Raw genomic sequence first — 24,560 nt, 5'->3', positions numbered from 1 at the left:
CAAATGAACCACAGCTAAAGATAAAGAGGGGCCATATGAGGACCTTCTAACCGGTAGCACTATTTATTTAAAATACCCAAAACTTACATTAGAAATACCCAAGTGTTATATAAAGTTCTTAAACACACTAAAAAGACAAAAAGACTAGTTAACTCATCCAGAAAACTCTAAATTTAATTGAATACTCAAGAATCAAACTAAAGGAGAAAAGAAAAATTATTAATGTCCTTATAGCTCTTGGCTTCTTTTTTTATTCACTAAGGTGTTCCCCCCAAATTTTTTGAAATTAAGGTAGACAATATAAAATGTGTGAATGTTCTGTCACTGATGTGCATTTTTTCCTTAATGCAGTGTTTTGTTTGTTTGTTTGTCTATTTGTTTCTTGCTGGGCTCATTGTTTTTCATTAGCAGTAATGTTCCAATTTTTATTCATTTCGTATAAATTTCCTAATGATAGGGATGACTTGATCAACTCACTCATGCTCTGTTATTTTTCATGTCTACCTGCTAATATCCTGTTTTAGTTTTAAGTGACAGCCTTCCATCACATACACGAAGAGAGGGCGCCAGCTCTCACGCAGCTGCTAAGGGCTGGCGCTAACCTGGGCTAATCTGTCACAAATCCGTCACGACTCAGAGTCAATGTTTATAATGAACCGGTATCTTCATGGAGGTTGGTGTGCTTAGTATCATCAGCCCATGATCACGATTCACAGGCCCATCTTCTGATGAAGACATGGCTTTGGGAGGCTATGTCCTTTAAACTCATGTTCCAACTCACTTTGTCCTCATGTTTATGTCTGGATGCTGAAAGAGGAAAGCAGACATTTCAACCAAACTCAGTTCAGGTTGAATGAAACATTTATTTAAGACAAATTTTGAGGAGAAGGGATGATGTGTAAAAATGATCAGACTAGCTATTTTTTTAATGTAACAGAATAGTACTGGAAAGGAAGAGTGGGAGGAAAATATCATGCCTGTGACTTGCTTCCTTGACTGAAAAGGAACAAGTTAGAAGGGCTATCGACTGTAACTGAGATTGTTGAAACATTCAAAAATTATTAATTTAAGAATAATTTATGTACTGTATGTTGATATTGCTGGTTTATAGAAAGCAGCAATATAATGCTTAGCCACTTGAGATATTTCATCTCTGTGGACTTTTTATGTTCCTGGATCTTTTGAAACATAATCAGGAAAATACAATCACTAGTTCAGAATTAGTAGTTGTTGCTGTTAAGATTTCATATACATAGAAAAACACTCCAAAGTTCCAAATAAGAGCAACATTGAACATTTTATTTTAATGATGGTCAGGGGAAGGAGGAAGATGTATATCAAGTAAACCTTTATTTATTTTAAGTTACTCCAACTTAATTTAAAATCACTTCATCTAGAGTGATGATAGTGTCTTGGAGAATCATTGTAAGTAGTTCCATTTTGTAAGAAGAAGGGGAAAATGGGGATCTCTTTTATTTTCTACAAGATAGCAGATTTAATTGTATTTTTCCCAGCAGGAGAAAGTTCATCATGCTTCTACTTCCTGGATGGTAGCCTTGGGGTTAAAGATTCAATATGAATGTTTTACACTTGAATCACTATTTATCCAAAATTGGTTTAACTCAAAGCCAGTCTGATACTGACTATTTTAGAATAGTTAGCCCAAACTATCCGGACACCCCGTAAGCAGCATCGTGTATTTGACTGGCTTCCAGTATTCATGAATAATGTATAACTAGTCACACTTTTCAGATCATCATATTCCATATCTTCAACCTGACTGCAATTCTAAATGTATTTAATCCTGCCAGCCCCCGTGTGTTCTGAGGAAGCCATATAGGCCTATCACGAACAGATAATGAGTCCTTATTTTGACTGGACAAAAATTTGTAATAGTTAAATGACACTTCTTAACACAGCCTAAGGATAAATGAATCCCTTGAGTCATTGAGAGCTTTTATTCAGAGAGGCAAGTTCTTGACAGTTACTTTAAAAGACAAGTTGTCTGAAGATGCTTGTTTTCCCTTCTAAATTCTCTTGCTTTAGCGCTTAGGCCCTGCGTTACTTAGGTGAGTTAACGTGCAGAGCAGGAAGCTGTTTGTTAACTTTTCCACCTCTTTTTGAAGGCAATTTAATGCACATTAACTGGTATTCTGCACCTTTTCTACTTTCTGCTCTGTCTAAAGATTTTTTTAAAAATGTTGATCTACATGTAAAGTCCACCCAAGTAAAATTTTAGAGATTACACTGTGCTGAAAGCACGTGTTCTATTTAAATTTCTCAATTTAACCATCTTTTCATATCCCCTTATGGGAAAAAAAGCATATTGGTATTTAAAGCACTAAAAAATATTTTAAAATGTACAAAATAGTAATTATGTGTAATTGTTTCTTTGGGGGAAATAAGATATTATACCTGCTTAAGTAGATGACAGAGTACTAATTATTATTTATAGCCTTTATTATTATATACCTGCAAGTCACAATAGATTAAGTTTCAGTTAACTTTGAACAGCTAGTGATTATAAAATCCAATGCAGAGAGAAGATTAACTTATATACACCTAATCTTTGAAATTAAATACTTTGCATTTCTTCTTCTAAGGTTATTTTAAGATGCACTTTAAATGCTTATTAATGTAAATTATTATAAAATAAACTTAACATTAAAAGATGAATTGTATCTAATATTCTGGGGATTTATTTAAAAGATATGTATGTATTTGGCAATATAATTTATAATAGAAATACACTAACCTATAATCTTTCATATGTAAAAGTTATTGTTTTCCTGTAGTGAATTGGTAAATATTCTAAAATTTTATGAGTTTGACTCTTTAATTTATTCTAATAAAAGAAGACATTGAACAAAAAAACATAACTTTTAATAATTTAGAATCAACAGTCTACCATTCCAGTATGTGTGGAAAAGTTGCATAAAATAGCAGTTAGAACAATAGTGACAAGATGAGAAAATTATATGTACATCCGTATGTAGATAATTTTGGCAAGCACTTCAGATCCCTTCTTTCATTGAACCCTCACAACTACCCAATGAGATAGTTCCAGGACTTGTTCAAGGTTACGGGCTGGTAAGTGACAGACTGTGGATTCAGATGAGACTTCCTCTGCGCAGATCCCAGTGTGTTAACAATGACCCTGATTCACTGATTCTTTCCAGTGAAGAGAAGGCCCGCACAGGTATCCACAGNAATCAACAGTCTACCATTCCAGTATGTGTGGAAAAGTTGCATAAAATAGCAGTTAGAACAATAGTGACAAGATGAGAAAATTATATGTACATCCGTATGTAGATAATTTTGGCAAGCACTTCAGATCCCTTCTTTCATTGAACCCTCACAACTACCCAATGAGATAGTTCCAGGACTTGTTCAAGGTTACGGGCTGATAAGTGACAGACTGTGGATTCAGATGAGACTTCCTCTGCGCAGATCCCAGTGTGTTAACAATGACCCTGATTCACTGATTCTTTCCAGTGAAGAGAAGGCCTGCACAGGTATCCACAGAGTGAAGTGAAGCATTACACCGTGTGTGGTTCCTTGGCTTTTGTGATCCAAGACACCACTATGTAAAATACAAGGCAAATAAATGCATGTACTTTCAGGCACCGCACTTTTTACTCATTTACTTGTAATACAGACAGCTTTTTCTTATTCCAACAAATCAAACCTTGGTTTCATGGGTGTCCATTATAGATTCTCAAATAAACTAAAAAACGTGGATATTAATCAGTTACCTGTTTAATATAGGGAATCAATTGGATAAGTACAGCCCAGGTATCGTTCTGTGTTCACTTTCTCTTAAGAAATCAGTACAGTCATTTTTTTTCCAATTTAACCAACCCAGTTGTGATTAATACATCCTCCATAAAATCTCTGATGCTTTGTTTGCCCCGAATAACTGCCCACCCCTCTTTTTTTCCATTTTAAAGTACTTTTTTCCACTTCTCACATTCAGTCCACCAAGTAGTGTCTCGGCAGCTCCCAGGCCCAGACGCTCAGCCCAGCACACTGCAGGCTCCAGACGTGGCTGTTCTGTCTCTGGAGCAAACACAATCCAAAACCTCAAAGATGAGGTGTCTTTCTGCCCTGGAGCATTAAAAATAAACCTATATGTGAAGATGAAACTTGTTTCTTTGCTGACTATGGCTTTAATAATAGTAGAAGTTTGAGGCTTTTTACCAACACAGTAATTTAGTCTCCTTATTTTGACTTGAATACAAAATTCTTCATTCCTTTCCAGAACCAGCTGAGGGACAGCTGTGAGGGAAAAAAACAAACAAACAAACAAAAGATTTTGATATTCCAGTGTCAGTCTGGGCCTGGAACCTAAACACACACACACACACACACATACACACACACACACTTCTTGAGTTTTTACTTTTCTGTCTGTTCAAGCTAAAAATGTTCTCTTTATTTCAAGCATAGCCTGTTGAGGTTCCTACTATTTCTGACATGCTTTTGGACTCTGCTTTTTCCAACTCTTTTCTTCTGTGGATAGGCGGATGCTTTTCTGCTTTAACTCACCTTAGACAAAGATAATTTATTTACAGACTTATGAGTGTACAGTGCATTGATGTGTTATTGACTGAGAAGTAGTATGGTATAGAGGTCAAGAGCACAACTATGAGGTCAGAATTCTTGGGTTTGCAATGTCATTCTACCACTCCTAGATGCAAACACTTAGGTAGATCACTTAACTTGTCTGACTTAGTTTCCTCATCTGTAAAATGGGAATAATATACAAGCTCTCCCAAGAGTTGCTATGGAAATTGAATAAGTTAATATATGCAAAGTTTCAGAATAGTGCTGTGTGTCAATATTTCTTAAATGAATGAATGAATGAATGAATGTACTTTTGTAGCTATGTTACCACAAAGTGAAACCTGTCTTTCCTGAACCTGGAAACTTCATGCTAGCTTTGTGCAGTAAAGTTTACCTTTCTTTATTTTCTCTCCATAGTGTAACTTCCACTGAGTTCTCATGTCCTGACGTAATTCCCAATACCACTAGTCCTCAGCCTGTTTGCCAGCCAGAGGAAACTGATAAACAAGGTTCCCATCACAGGATTTGCTGAAGCAGTCACGAAGTAGAATCCAGTGGTTAACACAGTACATATAAATTTTAAGTTTGTCGCTTAAAGGAAATTCCCCAAATATATGCTTTAGTGATGATTTCCATTGTTACATGACTTGTCATTTCATCTTGTTTGTTTCTTATAGGATAGAGTCATTTGGGTGGTACAAAACCCTGGCCAGCACACAAAAGCTTGCTAAAGTTAATTCCTACCAGGGAGTCTTCTTTGCCTAAGAGCTACAGAATTGTCAGTGAAGCTAATTCATTGAGCACATGGGAAAATCTGTTTAGACCGTGAAACCTGTTTCCCTATGGGATGCGCACTGCTGGCAAGATCAAAACTAAAAACACCAGGGGAAAAAGACTTAAATAAAGAGCACATACGGCAGATGGTAGAGATAAAGAGCTGATCGTCACTGTCTGCTAACCTCACTGTACTCCTCTTCTTTGCGTTGTTGCAGTCTCATGATTTTGCCACAATTATCCATGAAGTTATGCTGATTTTAAGCTCTGATTCATGCTTTTCTTAAGTCATCTGTGGAAGAGATGACATGCTAATTGCACTCCTGAATTTTTTACACTGTGAGTTTATTAAGAGGAGACATGTTTTCAAAAAAACTAAATGCACGTGATTTGACATGGTGACAGATTAATACTTAGGCATTAGACCAGCGGCACAATTAGACAGCTTGAATGTGTCCTACATCTTAATGCCTAGAAGTCACATTAAGTCCCCGCTTTTTTAAAGGGTAGGTTGCCATTTTGCTGATTGAAATAAATCAAAGTCTGTTGGAGGATTTAAGTGGATTATGAGAAGGTTCATCACAATTACATATAATTCTAGGAAATCGGAATCTAGGGAATTAACTGTAAATTCAGAATGCCTCAAGGTAAGAAATTATATTTACAATAGATTTCCTGAAGTGGTTATTGAGGATGTAACTAAGTCTTATTCTTTGAGGTATCTTAATTCCTTTTTAATAAGGATAAAATTTAGTCTCTGAAATTCATTTGAAATGGCAGCTAAAAGTACTAATTCAAAATTTACATGACATTGTGTGCATGCTATCAATATATTTTGTATTAAATATCATATAATGCACAGCTTACTCAGAAACAGCCAAGAATATTTAGATTTTCATGTGATATGATTCAAAATATAGGCCTTTAATCTTTTTCAGTGTGATCCAGAGTTGAAAAATTCATATTCTGTAGGAACCAAGTACACAAATGTAAATATATAGACATATTTAAAAAACTTAACTGATTGATTCCCTACATGGAGTCAACCACAAACTAGCAGATCAAGATCCTTAGTTTAGAAATCACTGATCTAAAATGTCCATGATCCACCCTGGCTAGTATAGCTCAGTGGATTGAGCATGGGCCTGCAAAACCAATGGGTTGCCAGTTCAATCCCCAGTCAGGACACATGCCTGGGTTGAGGGCCAGGTCCCCAGTAGGGGGTGCATGAGAGACAACCACACATTGATGTTTCTCTCCCTCTCTTTTCTCCTTCCCATCTCCTCTCTCTAAAAATAAATAAATAAAATCTTTAAAAATTAAAAAAAATAAAATAAAATGTCCATGATCCTACTCACTTACAATGTGTCCATCGTGTTGCTACCAAAAGGCAAAATAAAATGTGTTGAACAGAAATAGGTTGGCATGTTGCCTGCAATAGTTTTTATTACAACACACTCATTTTACACATAAGAATGAGAGGAAAGCCTTCTACTTTTTATGTAGTCTATCACATCTTGAAAAATTTCACCTATTGTACAAGCACTGTATAAAAAATAAATTTTATTACCCAAGTTTATTATTGAAATTTTTGTGCAGCTGCCAACCACAGGTTCTAACAACACTAAAATTACTTTTAAAAATCTACCATCTATAAGCAAAGAAGCATAGCAAATTATTGTAGATGTAGCCTTGGAACCACTAAGTATTTTTCCATTTGACTCTTAGCATAGACTGACCCTACCCTTGCTCCAGGCTAAATATGAGAAATGCATTTTGTTCTATAAAATATATCGGTGTTTTTTAATAAACTACATTATTGTGTTAGAAAGTAAATCTCAACTAGAGAGATTATAGGATGGACCTGAAAGGGGGTAAGATGTGTGGGTGGTGGGGAAGTTCATTCAGGTCTGCACATTCCCAACCACAACAACCACAAAACCCCAGACCCTTCACTTTATCTGCTTGGTTAATTACACTGCATTTACAAAGAACAGAGGTTAATATAATCCTTCTGTCTGGGGCCATCATGCAGTTATGCATAGTCATCAAGGATGATATGCAGTCTGTCTCCCTACCATGTGTTTTATTCATGCATTGAAAGAGTACTTATTGGTTACGTGACTGGCAGTGCCAGGATTTGAGCTACACAGTTAAGTGATTCGCAAATCCTGTCCACAGGGAGTTACCTTTTACAGAAAAGTCACCTGAATAGGTAGCAAATTTCAGTGCTCTGATAAGGATAAACAGAGGACAAAGTCTAGAGACATGGAGATCAGAATGACACAGCTTTGTTAGGCCAAATCTTAAATAAGACAGACCGCAACTCCGTTGTGAAAGATTTGTGAAAGATAGATGATAAGGCAAGGAATACCAGAGGAAGCAATGTGTTACTCTCATGAAGACCTGGAACAGCAAGAGGCTTTCTAGAAATGGCAGCCACACGTGGGTGTGTTGAGGAGGCCAATGGACACATGTACAGATGGAAGGAGGTGAGGGTTAAGAAGTCGGCAGGATCCAGGTCGTGAAAGACATTGTATGCAAAAACAATGTTTGAAATTTATAAAAGAGGGTTTTGTTTTTCTACTCACTGTTCTTAAAATAATCTTACAAGTGCTTTTTAAAGACTCTTTTCTGCTAAAAACTGCAAGGAAGACAGTCTAACAAAGTGACACTTAGCAAATATCAGGAAGTCATAAAAACACCATACATCTAACAAAAGCCTTAGTGAGGTTGCGTCCTGGTACCTGTCTCTTCTTCCTCGATGTTATGCCTTATTTTCTTTCTTTTCTCTTCTTGAGAATCACACGCCCTAAATTTAGAATGGCTCAAGATGGTTTCTTCAGTGATAATCCCAGAGATAGGTGTCACTGAGGGACCAAGGAAGACGTTGTCACTCAGAAAAGTGAATTGTTAGCACTATGCAGACAAAAAAGAACTTGAACTTTGTTTATTGGCCATCTACAAATAACTCGGACAATCACACACTAGGGTCTAGAGCATAGTAAACCCATCAAAACTGAACAATGGAAAGTCCTGAGTGGATGTTCAGGACTCAGGTAAACATGACTGAATGGAAACTCTGAAAATCCAAGTTCTTCCACTCCATGTCGTTCAGTGGATGAAGTATGGGTAGGAAAGAACAATGTGTCCAGTTCGTGCTGTCCCTCTTCTGACCAGAACGTTGGTGGGAGTGCGTTGTAGGTTCCTCTTCCAACTGTAACGAATTACCAGAAACTTAGTGCCTTAAAGCAGCAAAACGTTATTCTCTTACACTTACACAGCTCAGAAATTTGTCATGGGTCTCCCCAGGCTAAAATCAGTCTCAGCAAGGCTGCATTTTCTCCTCAGTATTGTGGCCTTTTCCAGTTTTGGGAGCCTGCCCACGTTGCCTGGTGTGGAGCCTGGATGCCTGTAATCTCTCTATTTTAAAATTCATTCATTAACAACCTTACTACCATCTGAAACCTTAATTCCCCTTGGTCCATGTAATCTAACGTGTTTACGTGCTCTGGGGATTAGGGAATAGAGATCAGCACAGGGAACCATTATTCTGCCTACCAGAAAGGTTGTGGGAGCAACCTGAGGGGGAGCAACATGAGGACTGTTCTTACAGCGTCACCCATGTAGCAAGATAAGGGTTGATGCAGACATGAGAGAATCTCCAGAGCTTTCTTCTCCGCCCATCACAGGCTCTGCAGGAGGTCCAACAGTGAGACATGGCCACTTTCCGAGGAAATCAGAAGTAAATAAAGGAAAACATTTCAATGGGCAGCAAAAACGAGTGGAGAGACCTGATCCATTTCATTGATTTCCCTCGTGCTATTCACTCATTGAGTTCTGCTTTTTAGTCATCAAAGGTCATTTTCTTTCTTTTTAAAAAAATTATTTATTTTTTCATTTTTTCAAACTGCTCAGCTTTCTTTGACACACCTTTGGTCCTAAGTGTGATTGTCAATTTTTGTTTCACGAATCAACGTAGTGACCATAGCAAGGTACAGCATACCAGCTGTTCAGCTCCTCCCCAAAGCTGGCAGAGCCTCATCTTTCAACAGTACATCCGAACTCTGTGTTTTCATGGATTCTTCCTCAGTGAGGACCAAAAGGTGGAACTCTGTCTTTTTCCCAAATCACAGTTAAGTCATGGATTTCTGTGAAAACACACTTTGTGATGGTAGGAGTCTTTCCAACCAGGTAGATTTTTCTGTATGACTGGTAAAATATTTCAATAGATAATATTGAAATAAAACCTTTGAGAAAGTATTTCAAAAATGACCACATCTGTAGAATAATTGAATACCTTCTCAGGATCCCTACTTTAAAGGAGAAAATGAATGGGTACTGTGATTTTTACCACATTTAAAAAAATAATATATTTCTTCAGTAAATTGTAATTGCAATGATTTTACCCCCTGCAAAAAGCAATTCCATTTCTACTCCATGAATGGTTTGAGCTTTAACGTAGGTTATTTGAGACTGTCACATAAAATAATACACAGGAAAATATCCAGAAAACCTTATATCACATTATGGTCACTACCGTGTTTCTCTTCTTTCTTAACACAACCCCAAATATGGAATTAACTTGTAATATTAAGCATATTTGTATTATTTAGATATATAATACTGGCTACTTATTAGTGTTTAACTTCTCACTTGAAAATGCTTTTTTATTGTTTTATGGAAAGAAAGAATATTTTAGAATATATCTACTCATTGATTTTTTCCAGTTTTCTTTTTTCAGCATCTTTATTTGTTTAGAATTCTGTGCTATGTAGGGAAGCAAAGATAAAATGGGCACTTCCTTGAAGACTATAATCCAAAGATAATATTATTGCAATTAATAGAGACTTCACATACTATTTTTACAATAGACATCCATTCTTAAGGAAACATTAATATTTTTGTGAAATAGCCATTCTACAACATTATGGCCAATAATGGAAACTTTTAAGATTTGAGACCATTACTGGAAACCAACTTTAAATTAATACTTGCAGCTAAAGTAGTAACCACATTACCCTTTTCAGTAAAACTGATAGAAAGTGGCTAACATCATTTTATTAACTTAAAAAGCCTCAACTGGATCCGTGGATCATTGCTATTTTTGTATAAGCTTTCATAATTACAAATATTCATTAAGTCTTCTCTCTTATGGTCAGTAAATTGCTTAGCAATTCAAGACACTGGTTTGAAGAAATACTGAGTGCATTTTTCAGGAAAGAGAATACGTTTTTAAATTGGTGATCAGCAATAAGTTAGGTCCATCTCTGAGCACTAATTTGCTATTTATACAAATTTAAAGGGGAAAATAAAGTCTAAAAATTGACCCTTCTCCCATTCTCCAGGTGATTAAAAGTAAACTTCCAACTTAACTCAGTAACCTTGAATTACACTGAAGTTTTATGCAGATCTGGGGTACTTATCTGCATATGAAAGAAAGGCAATACTTCTAGTTTTTATCAGATTATTAAAGTCTGTTCAATTCAAAACAAATAATTTATAATATAAGAAAACCCACAAGACTAGAAGGAAAATCATGAAAGCTATGATATTTGCAGTGGAAAATAAATATGAATTGCCCCAAAACCCATAAGTGGGTCTATTTCCAGTGGAATAATCAATTGCTAACTTGTGAAGTAAATGTCCCCAGTCTCTTTCTGGATTTTATAAGCTCTTTTGATCAATGTTGGAGTGACTTCTCACTTCCAGAACTTCCTTCCTCTCCTCCATCCTGCTTCCTTAATAACCCCTCCCTCTAATTCCGCATCCGTGGAGAACGAAATCAAAGGGCATCGGCTGTCTGATGTGCATAAATGGATTGCGCGAAAGCCGTCCCCATCCATTTTTCTGCTGTGGTGCAGTTTTCATTTACCGACCAGCAGATTGGTGTTTGAGTTGATTCAGCAAGACTGCCTGAGCCATGGTGTCTGTATGTGTGATAACGCCACATTCAGAATGACAGTGGTCGAAGCCTTGGGGCAATAAAGGCTTTTTGAGATACATTCAACTGCTACTTAACTGAGTTTAGCCTAAGGTATGGAGAAAAGTTGCTGATGCTTTCAAACATGTTTAAACATTATAATATCGTCTTGGCATATCAGCCTGAACGACAGCACTCCTGTCTACCAGAGGAAAATCCTGCAGTCCACGACCAGAATTTCCAGAGTTTTCTATGGTAGTCCTGTGCTTGAACTCCTTAATTGCATGTGCGTAATCTCTCAAATTGTTATTTTGGAGAGTTGTACTTTCAGTAATTTTGGTCAGTCCCTTACCCATGAGAAGGAGCCATAAAAGAACTCAGGCTGCTGTTTGGAGCACTTTATTTATCACAGATAATATTATCCACTCATGATCATTATCTCAGTGATATGTTGCCGCAGCAATACCCCCCCCAAAAAAAAAAATAAACACAAACAATTGAACATAACTTGGGAGCTTCAAACCACAAAGATGTATTACTTCTCACATTTCTGTAAATTGGCTGCACAGTTCTTCAACTAGTTTTGCTTATTCACGTGGCTGTGTTCACCTGGACTGTTGGCTTCAGGGTAGGCTCTGCTGGGACAGCTGAGTCTCCCCAAATAATGTTTGATCTTCAAAGAGGCTAGATCATGCAATTTCTCAGGATGGAGGCCACAAGGTTCCAAGGGCAAAAGCAGAAGATGTTAGGCCTCTGGAAACCTAGTCTGGAAATAGCACAGTGTTACTTCTGCTACATTGTGGTTGTCAAAGCTAGCCCAGCTTCAAGGCACACAGGAATAGAATCCACATCCTGACGATGGGTCCCGTGGTCCCATTGCAGAGGGGCGTGGATAAGGGGATCAGAGGAATGTCTGACCTTGTATTTTCACATACATATGAAATCTGCATAGCTCGTGTGCTGAAGGGCTTTTTTGTTTCATTATTTCTGCAGTAGAAGGAATGCATGGCACTTTAGATATTTGTCTTGCTTTTTTTTTTGTCTTTCTGGATTTTCAACCTCTTAGTCTTAGGTTAGTTCACTGTTAATTTTCAAATATAGAATATCACTACAGTGGGACTCTTACTTGTATCAGGCAAAGCAAGATAGCAAGATGGCAAATTACATGTTTTTCAGGTGAAAATGATTAATTGTGAGATTGATCTGTTTCAGTTGTAAAGGTAACTGCAAATAATAGGACGTTTGCCTTTTAGTTTTGAGCAACCATAATAACACGTACTGAATCAATCTTCTTGGGCAAAGTCATATTAAGTATCAAGCGTTAGGAGGTACCTGACATAGAGCAACTAGGTTATAGTTTGTTTGTTTTTTCTGAATAGATGGTAGCTCTGGTATACTGCAGAATCTATCAGCATAAACCTATTAGCACTACTGGAAAAGTTACTCAAAATACATGCTTTTTAGACTGATGATTGCTATTAATTACAAAATAAGTTATTTGAAACCCTCGAGGCCAGAAATATCTCAAAATTCAGAATCCTTCATATTTTAGAAAAGGTTAGTATCATGCACATTTTATATGTTATTTTTGAATACCTAGAAGAGGGCTTTTAATTAGACATAATATTTCTACAATAAAACATAAAATATTCACACTATGTAAACTTAAATAGATGAAAAATAGCTTTGTAGTTGAAGGTCAATTTTGTTGTAAGTTTTTGTAAAAAATAACTTTTGGTTTTCCAAGGTTTTTTATTATTGAGTTATAGATAAGGAATTTTGCACCTGAAGTAGCTAATACTTATTCAGGGTTTATTGTGCCAACAGTTATTACAAGACTTGACTTATATTAATCCTCCTTTAATTCTCACAGTGAGCCTAAAATGTTCATTTGTTCATATGTCCATTATACAGATAATGAAGTTGGTATAAGTTAGGCAACTTGTTTGCGATTATGTACTTACATGTTGACAAGGTTAAGATTTGACTCCTAGGAGCCTGGCTCCCCCAGACTGTTCCCTTCAACGCCGCCTTTTCACCGTGTAAGACTGCAGAGAGAGGAAAAAAAATTTCTTTCTCCTTAAATCTTTGCAGCGGCTGTGACCTACTATTTACTGAACACCTTCACTACACTAGACAGACACCAAGCTATGGTCTTTACATACACTAACTTTTTTTCTTTTACCCTTTTTATTGAACTTATTGGGGTGATTGCAGTTAACAAAAGTATACAGGTTTCAGGTGGATATGACAGGTGCAATTCTATGACATATCATCTGTACACTGTATTGTATGTTCATCCCCCAAGCCAAGCCTCCATCCATCACCATTCCTCCCTCCATACCATTATCCTCCCCACCCCGCTGTCTCTCCCCTGGCAATCACATACCACACTGTGGACCCTGTCCATGAGTTGTTCCTTTTTTCTCTTTTTTGCTCAATCCCTCCAACCCCTCCCTGCTCCCTCCCTCCACTGACAGCTGTCAGCCCACTCTCTATGAGTCAGTCTCTATTTTGCTTGTTAGTTCATTTTGTTTATTAGATTCCACAGTGAAACCATATAATATTTGTCTTTCTCCTACTGGCTTATTTCACTTAGCATAATGTTCTCCAGGTCCATTCATGCTGTTGCAAAGGGTAGGAGTTCCTTCTATTTTATGGCTGAGTATTATACATTTTCCATTTCTGGTATTTCCTGCAGTGGACTCTTCCCTGCTCTCCTAGCTTTGCTAAGTTTTTTATCCCCACAATAAATGGGGGAATGGGTACTATAATTCACATATGAGGATCTAGAGCTCAGAGAAATCATATCCAAAGTCACACAGTTAATACATCACGGGCCCAGATCTCCTGTCCTTTTTATGAGTGCACTGCCCCCTGCGGGTAGCGCTCAGGGGAGATGTAGATGAGACTAAGTAGGGTTGGGTGGAAAGGCAATCCTCACAACCTCTTTTCATGTGGTTGGAGCAAGTGATTTTCTGATAAAGGAGAACACTACTTAGAAACCTTATCCCCTCAGCCCTGAGTGATACTTCCTCGTCCGTCAGCTTCCTCTTCTTCTGAAAACGTGTCCAGATACTTAGAGGCTCGAAAACTGTTTGAGCCTGTGATTCCCACCCCACTGTAAAGTCTTTGTCTTTCTAGTCTTTCGAAATTCCCCGAACAGGCAAAGGGAAGAAGCTTAGGTCATTTCTATAAAAGAGTCAAGTCCAAATTGGTGTGCGCCTTTTAGGTCTTGTCCCTCTGCACCTAAGCTTTATTGGCTACAATAATCATTTTCTAACAATTTCCCAAACAAAAAGTTTCGCCTACCTGGTACTTATTTTTTTTTCTCAGTTCTATTACTTAAGTAAAAATAATCGTTTTCTGACAGCTTTTTAAAAAAAATAAAACACTTCACTTAGTAAAAGATATATTTTCATTTGGACTAAAGAAAGTAAAGGTAATGTTTAAATATTTGTTGGAAATCATTGCCAATTGGTTTCTTTCATCCTTTCATAAAACTGTTTCATAGTCTGCCAAATTGCACCAGAATTTAGGGGTGCCTCTAGAAAAAGAAATCATGTAACAGGAAGTTGGGAAGTATAAAAAGAATAAATAATTTAAAAAGTAAAAAGGGTGACTGTCTGTGTTTTCTTTATCCTCTCCCAAAGAAGAGATTATCACATTTTTTTTTATTTGCAGAATTTTGCCATGCAACCTCGAAGAGATTGTAGGGAGTGATGTGAATACCTGAGATGTCTCCACACTGACTAAAGACCCATTTATCTCATATGGTCAGGGAATTGAGTAATTTGCATATTAAACAAGTAATCAAAAGATGCTCCCTGGCTGGAGTGGCTCAGTGGATTGAGTGCCAGCCTGCAAACCTAAGGGTCGCCAGTTCGATTCCCAGTCTAGGGCACATGCTTGGGTTGTAGCCCAGTAGGGAACATGTGAGAGACAACCACACACTGACGTTTGTCTCCCTCTCTTTCTCCCTCCCATCCCCTCTCTAAAATGAAATACAATCTTTTAAAAAAAGATTCATATAGCTTTAAGTGTCTGAGCTTCAAAAAACAATCTTTGGAAATATTTTAAAATCCAGTGCTACAGGCTCATGCCTTCTATTGGGAAATAAAAATATTCTTGTATCTCCAGCCCCAGACCAAGGACCTGAAGTGGAGTGTGTGTTTGGGATTCTAGCAGAATGCATAACTCAGTGTATGAAAATGTGAACTGGTACAGAACTGGCTTCAAGAGTCTTAACATTTCCAATGCTTTCCTATAATAATGATTCCTCTAATGGTTTCTGAATGGTGTAGAACAGCTTCTGGGGACACTAAATGCCTCTATGAATCTGGGCTCTCCTTTTTATTTCTAATGATTCTTCAACACTTTGTCTGTCTCTTTTTGTAGAGGTCATTGTAGCAGTATCTTCCTACTAGCCACTAATCTAACCTGCTTTTTCAGGACAAAGAGACTTCTTTTTAGAGAAAGAACCTGATGCTCACACTCATTTACTTTCCTATACTCTGGGAAATGGATAGTTCTAGGGAGGTTGTTTGATGTTTTCATTAGTAGTAAAAAGTGTGTCTTTGTGGCATATATTTTCTGTGCTGTTTACAGATATGTTTTCCTTTTCTTTGGAGCCTGTAGTTTTTTCACATGGCTATGGGTAGCAGCAATTAACCTCTAAATAATTCACATATTATATTTTAAGATGGAACAGTATGGTGTAATGGGACACACTAAAGCAGAAGTCAAACACCTATTCTTGGGTCTCAGCTTGCCCAGGGACTGCACCCCTCCCTGCTTTGATCTCCTAGCTTTTAGGATGTGGAGATAAGTAAAAAGGATGAAGTGTGGGGAAAGTGTTTTACATAAGTTGTTCTGAAAGTGGTTACTGTTATGATGGCTTAACACTGTGTGCCTTTGAGAGGAAATTAACCTTATGCCTAAGAAAGGACTTTAACTCTCCAAATTGATGTAATGATTACAGTAAATAGCATAACTAGGTAAACCTGGAGAACTCCACAAACAATACTAAAAGCAACAACAGGATCTAACAAATGCCATTGCTACTTCAAGTCTTCTTAAGGATACCATTGAGTTGGGACAGGCTCCAAGGAGCTGACTTTGTTGTGGAAAATGCTAGTGGAGAATACCATTACATTTCAATAGAGAACATCTTTTTTAAATTTATTCACTCCATACCAGGTAACAAGAGTTGTAATTAACTGTTTTCTATCTTTAGTCTTGTAAAAATTAAAGGGAATAATAGTTAACAAAAGCATGAAATAATGTTCTTAGATATGAAAAACACATCCTTCAGTGAAAAACTGAAAGATTAAAGATTACTAGTAGTAGGAGGTCAGCCTCTATAGTCCCCCCCAAAATAAAACATTTTTGAGTATATCTTATATGAAAGAAATAAAGAATGCATTTGATGATTCTCTGAGACCCTGTATAACCTTTATATTTTTAGAGATTTGTGCTATGTACTTACATAATTAAAATAAGAAACACAGAAAGATACTATTCCACTCAGGCCTTCGCTTTAATAAATTGTATCATAATACAAATTGCATTTGTTAATCATTGGTATTTCTTTTGAGGATTCATTTGAGTCATCAAGATTGGAAGATTTGATTGCTCGTGATGAATCTCTTATAGCCTTTCTTGATTATTTTCTAAATTTGATGACAAACACTGCAACATGTCTCAGCCAATTAGGCTTGTCAACTTCCAGTGTGGTCCCCAATCAAGTGTTTGACTTTGGAAATGACAGGAGATCCTTATTAAAAGTCATGCTTGTTGGATAGAGATGTGGCAGCCCACACAGGAGACTGATGGCAGAGGAGACAGACTGCCTCTCATTAAAAGCAGTGAGAGGAAATCAGTGTTAGCCAAAGTCACCTGGATGGTGAAGTGAATGTTGAGTGAGGAAAGGAACGGAAGAGTATCTCACTTCCAGTGGATTGGAAATTGAGTCAACCTAAGTGAATATAATTTGAGGTGCACAAATTAAACAACAGTTAAAAAGTGTTGTTAGCATATTAACGTAGCTGGATGAGCTATCTCTAGATGCATCTCTAACAAAGGAAAACAAGGTACTGTGAATTTCAGACTGTGACACAAATTAATCCCCCCCTCCAAAGCAACAACCTTCGTAAGTCATTGTGTGAGTAAAATGACACATTATGTGAGACTTAAGTAAACTTAGACATGTGATTGGAGACCTTTCTGGGTCATTGCTGCAAAGGATGAGAACCACATTCACAGAGACTTTTTCCCCCTAATTCTTTGCTAAGCACTATCAGAAGAGAAAAAGAAAAGTTTTAACTTATTAAAGCCATGAAAAATAAGGAATGTTTAGAGGAATGCCTGGTCTTAACTTTACAATTTTATAAGATTTTTTCACCTATTCAAAGAAAGCATTTAGATTAGCTTCAGATAAACAAAGTAGCCCAAGATGGGACATATTCCCAAAGAACTCACAGTTTGCTCATTTAAACTAACTAGATCACAAGAACCATTCATAAAATTTTGTCAATAGCTTGATTTTTAAAATGCATATGAAATGTGTTTTTGAGAGACAGAGGGAATTTATCACAAATAAATGAATAGGAAAATGCTTTTTCCTTTGATGATAAAAATAACAGGCTTTGCCCACTTAGAAGTCAAATAGCAACATATGTAACTATAATAAATAATTATTTTTGCATTTTACCTTTGGGAGACAGAGAAGTAATTCTAGATTTCTTTTGAAGAACACCAGTATTTTCTTGTTGAACTCTCAGCATACAATATAAAAATCTCAGGCCACAGTAGTTCCGAACTCTGTGGGCTGACAAATGTCAATACTTCGGAAGGGAAAAAATGGCATGCAACATTGGACTGCCTCGTGTAGGATATTGGTCGAGTAAAACTTGTAAAAAATCTTATACAAATTATTGCCAAAATAGGAGTACAATGTTAAACTCCAGGGATGGGAGGTGAAGACAGGCAGAGTATACAAATACATTTGAAATAATTTATGGAACCTTCTCTTCTATTTTAAACTGAAGCTACTGATTATGCATATGTAAATCTTACTAATTCCATTTGTTGTGAATATATTTAGAGGTTGACAATTGCCAGTCTTTTGAGTCCCAAGCTTTGAAATAAAATGATACCATCTAATATCAATCGAAGCACAGTCGGTCATATTATGTTCTTCCGTTTGGCAATGAAATAAACTATAAAATACATTAAATAAAACCCAATAGGTTATTTTCATAGAATGTGTTCAGGTGGAACACATTCACTCTCTCTCACTCTCTCTCAAACAAAAATAAAGTCTGTTAAAAGAGATAGTTGTAGTTGTAAGACAATTCATAACTACTCTCCAAAGACAGACACACATAATAATTTTAATTACACATACAGGTAATTCTTACCTGCCCTGTTTAATCTTAATTCCTAAGAACTCTCAAGATATGACAGCTTTATAGAAGTAGAAGACATTTTCCGTTCCACCAGGCAGCACCATGAATTAGGATTACATGTCATTTCATCAGAACTCTGAGAGCTTGACTGTACGTACCCGATACATTGCATTTCACATAATATTCCACTCAGCAAACACCCTCACAAATGTATTTCTATGTGAACACTCAGGGTTGTCCTACAGCACATATATATTAGGTCATCTGACATGGTGGGAGTTGGGGGTTGTGGGCTAGGGTGGGATGGAGATGATGTTGTGCGTACGCTCACACCCATAACCTACTTGTACTTGCCTTTTTCACTTTTTACCACATAATGTGCTGTCAATTTTGGTTCTTCTTCTGAGTCACCCTGATGTTTTAGCATGTATTTTAAATATAAGGTTTTGCATATTTGCATGCCATGAATAATGTATAAGCAGAAAGGAATCCAATTGGCAAAGCTACACGATTTCTGGGATAATTTATAAATATAGAATATTATGTATTTGGATTTAATAACTTTTCTTACGCATGTGGAAAAATTTATACTCGTACAAATAACTCTTATGTACTTTATTTCTGCTTGAGAAAATATGCCCATCCCTGTCCTGTAACAGATGTATATATATACCTCTCTTCAACACACTTTCATCCATTAGTGTTTATTCCTCTCTTTCGATAATATCTGACATTTTTGCAAAACCTTATCTTTAAAGGACATGAAATTAAAACTGTTCTATGGGACCACGAACTGAAGGGTGTTTAAAGAAGGGAACTCATATGGTAAAATACATATATATTTCATACAGATCAGGGAAACCTATTGAGGACTGTCCAACTTTAATGGCTTCTTGTCCTTGACTTTCAGATTCAAGACCTCTTCCAGATGTAGCCCTGACTGGGAAGTGCACCCGTGAGTGTGATGAATATGGCCACTCAGACTCCTGCTGGATGCCGGTCCGCACTTCCCCAGAGAGGAAGAAGAGCCAGCCCAAACTCTCCACTTTCATGCCTGTTGATGAACGAGGAAGCCAGGAAAAGCTGGCCAACGGCGAGGCTGCCGTCATGGGTGACCGCAACAGGAACCTCCTGAACAAAAAGTTGACCTCATCCTATGAGACCTTCAGTGCAGCTAGTTTCGGCAAAAATGAGGAAGCCAACCCTGAGGATATTCCCCTTACAAAAACAGGGGAGTATAAGCCATCTCCTGTCAACACTCTCACTAGAAGAGAAGTTTACCTGTAAAGGAGCAACAACCAAGTTCTTTTCATGTATGAGAAGGAGAATAAGGGACAAAAAACCTTATAAAGCAAAACCGTTTAATCAGAAAGAGGGGGCTACCAAAGAGACAAAGCTTTGCCTGCCACTTCTGCCTCCGGATCAGGCCTGTAGTGACACTGTTAGCCTGGTTGTAATGTACAATGTAGAAACCATCCTCGTTACTTGCATGCCTGACCCCTCACTGATTCCCAACACCCACTCTCCCTTTTCCCCACCGCCCTCCCCCCCAAAAAAAATAGAAGAAGAAGAAAAGAAAAAGAAAAAAAGATGGTTGCAAGTTTCTTTCATGGTAATAAGCCTGATTAGCAGAACATGATACACTCATTATTCCTAAGCAGAAGCATGAGTTTAGTCACTTTGATTTAGTTCGAATGTCATTTGACCCATCAAAAGGGGTAGATCAAGTAAATATAGATTTCAAATATATTATCAGGATTTGATCAATCACTGGGTGAAGCAATCCTTCAAAAATAATACAGTCCCTCTAAAGGTACATACAGTCTTATGAACAGGGGCTCTATAATTAGCGTTTTTGAAAAGATCCCAGCTTTATATGCTGTCAAAGACTGAGAGCTAAACAATAATACCCAGTTGGAGATTGCACTCCCACAGTCGGCTAGATTGTTCAAGTCAAGAACATCAACTTCAATTCCATACACTCATTGAATATTCTTATTATACACACACTGTTGACCGTGTGTGTCAATTACACTGATTATAATTTGTAAACGCTGTATGTGTGTTTTTCAGAAAAGCATCACTACGATCAACTAACTGGAACAGTTGTGTCATTAAAAGGCCAAAGATCATATGGCAGGTCAGGGAAATCATGGAGTAGATTTGGTCTTGACTTGGAAAGCCATTAAGCAACAAAAGCAACTGAACCCATTCGCACACAGAAATGCTCAAACACTCATTTATTTTGCATTGTTTCCATCACCAGAAAACATGTGTTTTCTTTAAAATGGACTTTCTTTGAAAGTTTAGAATATGGAAAAATTAATGAGACATAGTTTTGGTATAATAATAGGATGTTGATATTCAGGTTTGGTTTCAAAAAGTATTATCAGGGAAGATTCAACTTTTTAAAGTAGTATTTGTGAGTAAGTAGGGAAAGAAAGACATATCGACATGCAGTCTGATAAATTCACTGTTGTCATTTCAGAACCCGGGCAAAGCTTGCTGATCTTAGTTACCCACATTTTAAATTCCCAATTGCATTTTTATGTGCTAAGTGCACACTTCCATGTAACACAAGTGCATTAATTTTGAACCTGTGCGATGTCACACTACTTTGAGACTGACACCATTGAAACAAGGCAACACCCTAACTGACTTTGTCACTAATTTGATTGGAACATTATTTAATATATGTCTTAAATCTATACTGCACTTGAAAGAAACGAGTTCTGGGCAGTAACATGTCTCATAATACATCTCAAAGTTAAAAATACACAGTTTTCGTAATCAAAAGAAACAAAACATGCAGATTTTAAGTCACTTATTCTATAGAAGATGATTTAATGCCATTGGAAATGGAGCTGGGACATTCAGACAGAAGTGACAATCCACTGACAGATACAGGGGACCAGAGGAGAAAAGAGCAAAAGGTCCCATCATTGAATGTGTGTAACCTGGTAAAAGCATAGCCTTGATGGCTCTCTAGGAACTGTAGAAACAGTGTAGCTTTGCAGAATTTTCTAGACTGTACAGTGAAGCAGCCTGGAATATAAGTTGTTAATTCACTCTAGGTGATCCAAATGCTTATCTTTGAAAACCACTTCTCTGTTTGGTGGGCTACTCTTTTGGGGTCATTTCCTTATGATCTTTCTTAAGTGGGGTTTTCATTTTGATGTTAGCTTTTGTATAATAGTTAGGATGAAAGAAGATATGTAATTGAAATAAAAACATTGGACTAAAATGTCAATAATTGAACATGTTTATGTTTGATTATTTACATTATGGAAAGATGCAATTCTAGTACTTTGTTAGGAAACTGCATTAAAGCAGTTCTGCCTTGTATAATCTGTAAGTACCTATTAAGACAAAATACTTCTAAAGATACTTATGAAATGTATACATATTTTTTTCTTGCACGTTACAAATGAAATACTCAATTGCATAACACAGTTGTTCAACAAACTTTTAATGCATTTTTTTCTTTCTGTCATGAGACACTTGAAACCATTAGGTATAGCTCATTTTATTCTCTTAAAACCCTTTTGTTGTCTAGAAAGCTAATACGGGTCACACTGGACCTTCAGAGTAATTGGATCCACAGTCCCCAATGATGTTTGCGCCGCATTCAAGATAGCCATGTCATTGTCACTTAACATGTGAGCCTCTTTTTAGAACTAAAATGGGTGTGAAAGAATAAAATTCCGTGTACTGTAAGTATTCGCAGTAATTCTAGTAGAATTAGCAATCATAACATGTTTATTATATAATGAGCTGGCATGACACAGAAATATATTTTGTGTTTGTATGACTTTTATTTTGAATAGGTTAAATATGGTGCCACTCCATATATAGAGTGCTTTTGAAAAAAAATTTAAAAGAAACAAAAAAATAATAATAAATGAGTGAATGCAAAATAAGCAACTGTGCCTTTTATACCTGATGTTATGGTAAAAAAACGGTTGTTGGGTTTGGACAACGAGGGGAAATGGGCTATTCCCAACTTTTTTGATCCTGTATATTTATCCATGTTTATTTTCTGAAAATAATAAATAATATATTAAAAATTTGCCTTCTGATAAACTCAGATAATGGACCAGTCTTAAATATTGTTCATTCGTACAACAAAATTAGACCATTAATATGGGCTGCTTAATTCTGACTAGAAGGCTAAAAAGCATTTATTGTAAGAGTAACACAGGACGATATTTTCAGGGGTGAAATCAGCCCATCTTGCAAGATGAAATAGTGATTTAGAATTTCCATTCTTTATTTACTTTTTGTTGTTAATTTTCGTTTAGCTGTTGTTTGATTTTGGTTGTACAATATATAAACCATACTTGTTTTCTGTACACAAGAATCTCAGATGGACTTTGCATGCACTATACATTAGGACACATTTAGAAATTAATGAGTAACTCTATAAATTTATGTGTTTTACAAAGTCTGTAGCTTCAGTCTAAAACCATTCTGAAACTCCAGATATCCTTTCTGTATGGTTTGCGACTGGCCTGCTGCCTGAGTTTCAGCAAACAAGGGAGGCATTATTTTTATGGAAAGAGGAACTGAGATGGTACTGAAGATGTCTGGCTGAGAGGCACCCTAGGAAGCTGTTTTGTAAGAGTGGAAAGTAAAACACACAGACCAGAAGAAACTGCCGAGAATCAAACAGCCATTCTAAAATAATCACTCGAAATCTAAAGACCTGAGTAGGTTTAAGTCCGTATATTGTTATCAGTGATAAATATACAATGTGTCCTTCAGAGAAAAAAAAAAAAGCGGAGATGATCATGTGATCATGAATGTCGTAAAGCTCGTCAGTTGAGACCCAGGCAGAGGAATATGTAACATCTGGAGGAAGGCATCGTTTTTTCCAGCTCCCTAGGGCTTACTTTCAGAGGACTTTTCCTACATTTTAAAGCACTTGCATTCAGTGTGGTACGATCTGTTTGTAGTGTTAATCATTGACTATTGTTCTGCTACTTGGATGTTGATAGTGAAGCAGAGAACAATTTATCATCGTTTATTATGAGTCACTATGCACGCAACTATGCTAAACATGGCGAAATGTATTAAACACTCGTCCAACTATTTATGAAATACTTTACATAATTTAATTTGCTTTTGTACAGTTTTATGTAAATAAATTGCTTGTCATTTTTGTCTCTGCAAATTAAAATATAACATGGTCAAACAGTTTCACACTTGTAAGTGTACTTCTCTGTTGACAGGTAATTCAGTTTTGATGGGACAACCAGTGGATGGATGTTTGGTTTAGAATGACTTGATTTCTGCTAAATTAAAATAGAGTAAGGAAGATGATGGTGTAGGAATTGTTGATTCGGGGGCAAGTAAATAACTGTCATAATACTTTGACTTTTAGAGGATGGAACTTAACTTCTTTAGTTTCATTGAAATAATTCCTGACACAGTTACCTACCTGGCTTTTAAATTTTAACTTTAAAAGAAATTATTATCATTAATGTAAACATTAATTTTTTCAGATAATTTTCACATTTCAGATAAAATTAATCCCAAGTCAAAATGTATCTCTGTAAAGGCAGTGTTTGTATTTAGTATAAAACAGTAACAAATTCCAAAAAGTTAGAGACTAAAGTACTCAGTGAGATGTAGAGAAAAAAACTGAAACAAAAAAAATAGTTTTTACTTTGCTCATTTTTCCTTAGTTGAGCTTTCTCTACTTGTTGTATTTTTTAAATAATTTGCTTTCTTTTTTAATTACTCTATTTGTTCTTCAGTCTCAGATTATGCACCTAACTATAATAGTTAACTTCTTTATTTATTAAGTCAGCATCTATTTAAACAAGGGACTTCTCCAACCCAACTCCGAGACTTAAAAGAGAAATATTATTTTCTCTACCGGGTGG

At 36.5% G+C, this 24,560-nt stretch overlaps 1 protein-coding gene across 3 annotated transcripts in view; it reads left to right on the top strand.

Annotated features, from left to right (window-relative positions):
* Positions 1-23,433, top strand: part of PCDH7 (protocadherin 7) — a 411,669-nt gene extending 388,236 nt beyond the window's left edge. For 2 of the 3 annotated variants that reach the window (XM_037044691.1, XM_037044687.1), the window contains exon 3: positions 19,583-23,433. In XM_037044691.1, the coding sequence (XP_036900586.1) occupies positions 19,583-19,959 (377 nt within the window). In that variant the 3' untranslated portion in view covers positions 19,960-23,433. The remainder of the gene's footprint in view (positions 1-19,582) is intronic. The other variant, XM_037044693.1, reaches the window with a different exon arrangement.
* The last annotated feature ends 1,127 nt before the right edge of the window (positions 23,434-24,560 follow it).

This window comes from Sturnira hondurensis, unplaced genomic scaffold, assembly GCF_014824575.4.
Source record: "Sturnira hondurensis isolate 20B ecotype Veracruz unplaced genomic scaffold, ASM1482457v3 Scaffold0000780, whole genome shotgun sequence".
NCBI lineage: Eukaryota > Metazoa > Chordata > Mammalia > Chiroptera > Phyllostomidae > Sturnira > Sturnira hondurensis.
This window is presented reverse-complemented; position numbering and strand designations above follow the sequence as displayed.